This window comes from Equus przewalskii, chromosome 26 (assembly GCF_037783145.1).
Source record: "Equus przewalskii isolate Varuska chromosome 26, EquPr2, whole genome shotgun sequence".
NCBI lineage: Eukaryota > Metazoa > Chordata > Mammalia > Perissodactyla > Equidae > Equus > Equus przewalskii.
In genome coordinates, this window is record NC_091856.1 from 31,574,614 (window position 1) to 31,583,381 (window position 8,768).

Genomic DNA, 8,768 nt, shown 5'->3' on the forward strand with positions numbered 1-8,768 from the left:
TGGCACTGCTTGGAAGACCATGCTGTGGGCGTCCCACATATAAAGTAGAGGAAGATGGGCACAGATGTTAGCTCAGAGCCAGTCTTCCTCAGCAAAAAGAGGAGGATTGGCAGCAGATGTTAGCTCAGGGCTAATCTTCCGCAAAAAAAAAAAAAAAAATGCATTTTCTTAGATATTATCATTACAAAGGTAAAATATGCTCATAGTAAAAGCTTAAAACATTACAGAAATGTGATGTAGCAGTGAAGGTCTCTTTTAACTGTTGATGTGTATTTTTCCAGTTTTTTCCCCAGATACTAACATACATATTCAAACACATACATGCCCATTCATCCATCCATTATTCTGCAACTTGCTTTTCTCATTCAACCATATTTCTTGGATATCTTTTTAGGTCAGTTGCTTTTTAGCTTTATCTCTTTCAAATGACTGCTTATTATTTTATTGAGAGACCATGATTTATTTTGTCCCATCCACTAAGGAGGGCATTTGGGTTGTAGGAAGACATTTATTGACTTGCGAAGTAGTTCACAACATAATTGTTCCTTGAAAAAGTATGTTGCAAAGCAGTAAGTACAATGTAATTCTGCTCTTGGTGAAGAAATTAGAGTGTCGACTCAGCTATTGATGTATAACCATATACGAAGGCGTCACATATCATGAATCATTTTTCTTAGTCTTATCTCCATTTTCTGTATTGATTCTGTATGGCTTTTGTAGTAAGAACAAGAAAACACAGGAGCCACTTATTTGCCTCTGTCGTCACCTGAGTTGGTCATGTTAGGAATCTTGCCCTTGTGCAAGGAAGACTGCTGGCATGGGTTTGAGTAGGTGGGGCTTCCCTTTGCTGGCCCCTTGGAGTTGGAGCTGAGGGTGGGACGGCAGCCTGCTCCAGAACCTTCCTGTTGCTTACTCACGAGCCACTCCTTCCAGGCTAGCTTCGCCCCGATGGAGGACAAACTCAATCAAGCCCACGTTGAGGTCCAGCAGCTGAAGGCGTCGGTGAAGAACTATGAGGGGATGATTGACAACTATAAGAGTCAGGTAGGCCTCTCAGGGGCTGCAGCCCTGCCGGGGCAGCACCTCCCAGCAAACTGGCAGATTAGCCACGAGGCCTTTCCCAGGAAGGGTGGGGCATGAAAGGTGTTTTTCACCAAAACTTGGCTCTGCCTGAGACGGCCTCATCCTTGTTGGTCCACAGGTGATGAAGACCAGATTGGAGGCTGATGAGGTGGCTGCCCAGCTGGAACGCTGTGACAAAGAGAACAAGATCCTTAAAGATGAGATGAACAAAGAGATTGAAGCGGTACTACTCCCCTTCCTTGCTCTCCCCTCCCACCCCCAGTTCCATGTCCATCAGTCTGTCTCTCTTGTTTGCCTTTGACCCTCCTGACGTGGACAAGAAAGATTAACAACCTGTCTCACTGCTGGGCTGGTCCTCTCTACTGTGTACATGCCTTCTCCTTTCTTGTCTCCTCTCTTCTCTCTCTCATGCTTCTTCTTCATCCCTTTTTCCCTCCTGGTTTTCTTCTTTCTCCAATTTCCTAAAAAAAAACCTCTCCTACTTGGAGCATCCAAGTGGATTCAAATTCACAGTTTGCCAGGTCTTAGGTGTGTGTATTTCATTCCGTGTGGTGGCTTTATTTTGTGCCAACCAAAAAGAATGCCTCCTGTCCCCTTCCCCAAAGAGCCTATTCTTCTAGAGATGGCTTGGCTGTGTAGAAGCAACAGGATCATCTTAATAGTAACGTTGGAGATGTATTGAGTCCAGGCTCAGCCACTAATGTGTTGCATAACCTTGGGCAAGTCACTGTCCCTCTGTAGTACTCAGAATCCTTGTGATCACAAGGTGGATGAGGACCAGAGTGTTCTTGCCTTCCCTCCGACCTACAGCATGGTGATTGCTTTCCTAGGGGCTTTGGGGTTAGACCAGACTTTGACCCTGGCTTTACCAGTTTCTAGCTGAGTGACCTTGGGCAAATGATCCTTTGATCCTTAGTGTCCTTATATGGGAACAACAGCACCTACTTAGTAGGTTGTTGTATGAATTAAATGAGTAATTCAGAGAGCCCTCAGCACAATGCCTGGGTCCTGGTGTTTGCTATGTGGTTGCCATGTTATTAGGTGACTAGAGTGGCAGGCTGAAGTGGCAAGTCAAGACCAAGTGTGTCCTCCCAGAGAGCAGCTGGACACTCTTGGTGGCCTGTGGGGAGGGCAGGTGGTACTTCTGCCTGTGGATCTCGCAAGATCCTCTTCAGGGGAGGAGGGTGGCCCTGCCCTACCTCCAAAGGACTCCGCCTGGCCCCGTCAGCAACTGGGCCCTTCCCAACGGTGGGCTTTTCTCCCCCACTCCAGGCACGTAGGCAGTTCCAGTCCCAGCTGGCTGACCTGCAGCAGCTACCTGACATCCTCAAGATCACGGAGGCTAAGCTCGCAGAGTGCCAAGACCAGCTGCAGGGCTATGAGAGGAAGAACATCGACCTCACAGCCATCATATCAGACCTGCGCAGCCGGGTAAGGGACTGGCAGAAAGGGTCCCACGACCTGGCCCGAGCAGGGGCCCGCTTACCAAGATGAGCCGCACACCCCCAAGGGAGGACCACTTCCTTTTTCTTGGCTGCCGCTTTCTGAAAGGAGTGAGCTATCATCAGTGCTGTGAAATAAAAGTCTGGTGTGCCAAATGCCTCGTGTTTGCACCAAGTGATTGTAGTTATAGGAGCCGTCACTCGACTGGAGTTGTTGGGCCCTCCTGCTCTTGCCCCGCCCCCCAGGGCTCCAGGTCCCTGCCTGCCTTGGTCCTTCACGCTCTGCTGCAGACACTGAGCCATAGGTTTTCTTTTTTTCCATCTTTCTCTTGCTTTAGCTGCCTTTCCTTACTCTTAACAGACCATTGCCTGAGATTCTGTCCTGAAAGAGGGTCCCCCTTCTCCCGGAAGCAGTCTGCCTCTGGGTTACTGGAACCATGCCAATGGTGCCTAAGAAATCACCTCTCATTTGCAGTGTGACCTTGGGCAAGGCCCTTCCCCTCTCTTGACCTGCTTCCTTGTAATAATAGTCAAAGCAGCTCCCATTTTTTGAGCAGATGCTCTGTGCTCTGGCATTCTCTCTTCAATTCTCCCAGGAACTTGGTGAGGTGTATTATTTTCCCCATTTTACAGAAAGCAGCCCAGGCATAGAGGGGAGAAGTAATTTCCTGAGGTCACAGAGCTAATAGTAAACAGGGATTGGAACCCAGCCAGCTCTGTCTGCTTCCCAAGCCCGTGTTCTCAGTGCTCTTAAATTGCCTGCCTTCTCCCGAACCTGAGTGTTCTCAGCTTTTCAACCCCTGGTATCTGAGGCTTCGACGTAAAGCACCCCTCTGGATAACTTCTCAAGCTTGCCAGCCTGAAAGCCTGGGTAGATTCTTGTTCCTGTGCCTGCACTTGCCTCCAGTTAAGGGGAGAATGAAGTCAGTGGTACCAACAAGGTAATTGGTAAAGCCCTGTGGTAGATCATGTGGGCCAGTCAGGCCCGCCATCTGCCTCTGCCTTCTCATGCCTGCCCCGGATCCCACTGAGTGGCCTCTCCTGATCATGAAAGCATCGTCGTGGTTCTTCAGGATGAAACCTGGCTTCTCTCGGTGCGGGAAAGCCTTCAGCCCTGGGAGCTGGGCTTCACCTGTCCCTGCTCGGCTCTCTCCTCCAGGTTGTGTGTTGAGACTTGGACGCCTGCTGAGGGCAGCGTGCCTCTTTCCTGGGTGTGGATGACAGGTCATAGGGAGAAGGGAGGGCTGTACTGGGAAGTTCTTTCATAAACCGGTCTGTGTTCCTGTCATTTTAGATCGAACATCAGGGGGACAAGCTGGAGATGGCGAGAGAGAAACATCAGGCTTCCCAGAAGGAAAATAAACAGCTGAGTCTGAAGGTGGATGAACTGGAGAGGTTAGAGGCACTTGGTCCCATCTCTGTCCTCTTCCTAGGACCTGAGACTTTCCGCCACTTAGCTGCTTTGGGCTTGGTGTGCAGAAGTGTTTGAGGGACCCAAGGCCCTGGAAGGTACTAGGCAGACCTCAGAGGAGAAGTTGCTTCCATTGCAGTGGTAACCATTGTGGGAGAGAGGAAGGTGGTCTCTCGGCTAGGGGGACACTCCATAACAGTGTGGTCACGATCAGAGCACCCATAGGCACCACCTGTCAGAAAGGCACACTTCGTCCAAGCAAACCAGCAGGGCCACATGCTGCGGTGGGGGACATTCCCCCATTCTGCTCTTTGTTCCTGGTCTCCTTCCCCAAGACGTTTCTGATCTGATGCTACTCTGTTACTTACGGACTATTGGAGGTAGTCAGAGGGGAAGAGTACACCTTTTGGAATCAGAAGCCCTGGCCTTGGGTCCCGGCTTTGCCACTTAACCTGCATTGTGCTCTTGAGCAAATCATTTAACCCTTTGGAACCTCTTTTACTCATTTTTTTTTTTTAAGATTTTATTTTCTTCCTTTTTCTCCCCAGAGCCCCCCGGTACATAGTTATATATTCTTAGTTGTGGGTCCTTCTAGTTGTGGCATGTGGGATGCCACCTCAGCGTGGCCTGATGAGTGGTGCCATGTCCGCACCCAGAATTCGAACCGGCGAAACACTGGGCCGCCTGCAGCGGAGCGTGCAAACTTAACCACTCGGCCACGGGGCTGGCTCCATCTTTTACTCATTTTGAGAAAGGGATCCAGGTAGGGGTATCCTCGCTCCTGGGGTTATTGTGAGTCTTCAAGATAATCCTCAAAAGGCTTAGCACATTACCTGCATACAAAAAGGCACAACATAGTTAGTGTATATTAGTTAGTATTATCCCAATTTTACTTTTTTTGTTGCTGAGGAAGGCTGGCCCTGCGCTAACATCTGTGCCCATCTTCCTCTACTTTATATGTGGGACGCCTACCACAGCATGGCTTGCTAAGCGGTGCCATGTCCATACCCAGGATGTGAACCGGTGAACCCTGGACCATCAAAGCAGAACATGCACACTTAACCACTGCACCACCAAGCCGGCCCCATCCTAATTTTAAATGTGAGGAGACTGAGCTTTTGGAGAGGTTGAGTGACTTGCCCAAGGTCACACAGCTGGCTGGCAAAGCTGCAACTTAGACCCCTGACTGTCATCCTCCAAAGCTTTTAGCATCTATAAAATGAGGGCTGGAGCCTTAGTTTCAGAGATGAAAGGCCTGAGGCTCTAGGAGGCTGTCACTGCCCCAGGTGGCTCATGCAGGCAGGGACTTGAACCAGGTAGTCTTCCGGGCTCCACCTCTGCTCTGCTCTGCTGGCCTCAAAGATGCAGCTGGATTCAGCAGGACTTGGAGAGCTCCTTAGATTGAAGGTGTTCTGGAAGTGCAGTGGGGACGGTGTGTGCACACTGGGATGGTCACTGCTGTCTCACACCTGTTCATATAAGATGTTGAGTGGTCCAGCTCAAATCTCTGAGGGAGGCAGCAGTCACCAGAAAAAGTTGAGGACATGGCTATCAGTGACAGACTTGCCAGCTGTGCTGAGTTGGGGCCAATGACTTCACCTCTGAGGCTCGGTTTCTTCCCCCGTAAAGTGGGGATGATAACAGAACCCACCTTCTGAGCTGCAAGCTGCCGTATGACGTGTGATGATACGCACGCTTAGCACAGCCCATGGTCAGCCTGTGCTTGCTTTTCCCACTCTTCATACAGTTCTCGAACCGCGCTCCAGTTGCACAGTTCTTGCCGCCTTGCTGATCAGCAGATTTCTTTAGTTCATTCCTGTGGCTCCTTGGAGATTGTCGGCATGCTGAAGCCCCGGCCCAGGGGTGGCTGGCAGCCCCTTGGTGGGGCGGAACAGGACAGGTAGGGCATGAGCAGGATCTGATTGAGTGCTCTCACCTAGGAAACTGGAGGCGACCAGTGCCCAGAATATCGAGTTCCTACAGGTGATTGCCAAGAGGGAGGAGGCAATCCACCAGTCCCAGCTGCGGCTGGAGGAGAAGACACGGGAATGTGGGAGCCTGGCGAGGCAGCTGGAGAGCGCCATTGAAGACGCTCAGAGGCAGGTCAGTCTCAATGCCATTACTAACTAGCTCTGTGACCTTGAGCAAATTACCTAATCTCTCCAAGCCTATTTCCCCGCCAGAAAAACAGGTATATGGTAGTAGTACCTGCCTAATGAATTCGTCATATGGATCGAATGAGCAATTCTTGTAAAGGACTTGGCACTTTATTCATGATTGCTCATTTAATTGTTGCCTGCGTGGGACTCAGACAGGTTTACCAAGTCTGAGGTGATGACTTACGGGGCGTCGGGAAAGGGCCAGTAAAGCTGGGTTGCAGAAGTTGTCCCCACACTTAGCTCCTGCCCTCAGACTCCAGAGAGGTCTCCACAGCCATGTGCAAGTGCTGTCTGGGAGGCCAGATCGTGGGAGTGGCCCCGCCTGCTCTTTGCCAGGTGTCCCCCATGTCAGGTAAGCCAGCCCCACGTCTCTGTGTTCCTGGCAGATGGAACAAACCAAGGAGCATGCAGTTTCCAAGGAGCGAGCAGCCCAGAACAAAATCCTGGACCTCGAGACCCAGCTGAGCAGGACCAAAACTGAACTCAGCCAGCTGCGGCGGAGCCGGGACGACGTGAGTCGGGCTGGGGGCGGGGACAGGCGTGGAGGGAGGGGACTGAGACTTTAGCTTCCTGGGGCCTGCAGCGCAAGGGGTTATATTGTCTTTATGAATATGACACGGTTTTATTTTTCTCTAATCAATTTCCCATCCCTTCAGGTTATCCCGGGTAGATCCCTTTTTTTTTATTAACAGCTTTGTTAAGATAGAATTGACCTACTATAAAATTCACTCATTTAAATTGTACAACTCAGTGGTTTTTAGTATATTCAGAGTTGTGCAGTTATCACCAGATCTAAGTTTAGAAGATTTACAGGAGGAAACCCCATAGCCCTTCCCCTCGCTTGGCTGCTGACGTTTCGCACTTGGCCCATGCTGTTTCTGCTCTCAGGCTGAGCGCCGCTACCAGAGCCGGCTGCAAGACCTGAAGGATCGCCTGGAGCAGTCGGAGAGCACCAACCGCAGCATGCAGAACTACGTCCAATTCCTCAAGTCATCCTATGCCAACGTGTTTGGGGACAGTCCCTACACTACCTACCTGACGAGCTCTCCCATCCGCTCCCGATCTCCTCCTACCTAAGGCTGCCGGTCGAGGGCCGGGAGCCCGGATTGATGCCACGGGGCCAGAGGAGTTGCCAAGCCAAGCCTGCAAAGCCTCTGGGTTTTCCTCTCTCTTCCAGTGATGAAGTGTGTTCAGGATCTTGTCCTAGCTGCTGGCTCCAGAAAAGTCCCTAAAGCAGCAGGGGATGAAGCAGGAACCACTTAGTTCTCTCCTCTCTGGGAGAGTCACCTAGCGGAAGTCTTTAATTACCCTGACAGGCCTTAAATCTGCTTCTGTTAGGGTACCAGATTTTAACTCACCGTGACTTCGCCCGTTCTTTCTCCAGAGAATGTTTGGACTGGACTTTTTCCTCCAGTCTCCTCACATCCCTCCTCTTTTTAGAAGTCTCTCTCTCGGGTTTTCTCTGACCTGAACCAGCAGGAGCCATTAGCAGGGGTCTGCACCACCCCTCCTGGGCTGGGAGCATGTTCCCTTGCTGTTTTCCTTAGTTCATGGGTACAGTGTTTTCCCCAGGCTCCCTTCCCAAGCCCAGTGGACACCTCTTATGCCCGAGTGTCCAAGAGGCCACTTGCCCCCACGCACTTCACAGCAGACACTTGAGGGCTCCTGTGCAGTTGGCCTTTTAAAAGTGTAATCCCAATCTTACTGATTTTTGTTTCTCTTGGCCAGGTTTGTATCTATAGAATGCATTTATTCTTGAAATATTTGTGTCGTTTTACAAAAAGCTTTTATAATCAATATTTAAGTCTCCATTGAATGATTTCCTTTGCCCACCTCCATCCCTCTTCTAAAAATGATTAAGTAAAATGCTGCAGGAGAGCCAGCAAACATTTTGAAGTACTTCCTGTGTGGAACATTAGGCTTTTCATTTCATCTTGGCCCGGGTTGCTGCTGCTCTCTGCACTTTCACAACACAATCCTGTGAGGTGACTGGAGGAAGCACACTTTGCAAGGCATGGCTCAGTGTTTGCGGGCAGACCACTTCAGCTGTTAGGAGGAAGATGGGATGTGTATATATTACTATTTTTAAAATGTTAATTGGTTTCTAAATGATAAGATTATGGGCTATTTTTGTTCTCTTCACATTTTCCTGTATTTAAAAGAAAGAAAGAACAACAAATTCTTTAGAAAGAATAAATTTGGTACTGTGCGGATCCCTAACCTTTCCATTCCAGCTGCTATTGGCCTTCTGAGTGAGCCAGTCTTGTCTTCTTTTTTTTTTTTTAAGGATTTTATTTTCCCTTTTTCTCCCAAAGCCCCCTGGTACATAGTTGGATAATTTTAGTTGTGGGTCCTCCCAGTTGTGGCATGTGGGATGTCGCCTCAGCATGGCTTGATGAGCGTTGCCATGTCCACACCCAGGATTCAAACTTGCAAAACCCTGGGCCACCGAAGCAGAGCATGTGAAGTTAACCACTTGGCCACGGGGCCCGGCCCGTGGTCCTGTCCTCTTTCAACGACTCTAACCCAAGTCCAAAACTCCAGAGAATTCCCCTACGTCCTCAAGGGCAATGGGCCCCAACCAGGAGTCTGGATTCATGACCAGAAAACCCCCTTCCCCTCCAATTTGGGGATATTTGTAGTCTCCAGCTTTTAATTTTGCCAAGGAAGGTT

General features: G+C 49.9%; 1 protein-coding gene across 50 annotated transcripts in view; it reads left to right on the forward strand.

Moving 5' to 3' along the window:
• ODF2 (outer dense fiber of sperm tails 2) overlaps positions 1–8,315 on the forward strand; it is a 32,147-nt gene extending 23,832 nt beyond the window's left edge. For 42 of the 50 annotated variants that reach the window (XM_008519990.2, XM_070596663.1, XM_070596670.1 and 39 more), the window contains 7 exons: positions 934–1,044; positions 1,202–1,306; positions 2,356–2,514; positions 3,820–3,920; positions 5,877–6,039; positions 6,482–6,607; positions 6,984–8,315. In XM_008519990.2, coding sequence (XP_008518212.2) covers positions 934–1,044; positions 1,202–1,306; positions 2,356–2,514; positions 3,820–3,920; positions 5,877–6,039; positions 6,482–6,607; positions 6,984–7,172 — 954 coding nt within the window. In that variant the 3' untranslated portion in view covers positions 7,173–8,315. Of the gene's footprint in view, positions 1–933; positions 1,045–1,201; positions 1,307–2,355; positions 2,682–3,819; positions 3,921–5,876; positions 6,040–6,481; positions 6,608–6,983 lie in introns of those variants that run through there. The other 8 variants (XM_070596694.1, XM_070596690.1, XM_070596692.1 and 5 more) reach the window with 1 other exon arrangement.
• Positions 8,316–8,768: the final 453 nt, after the last annotated feature.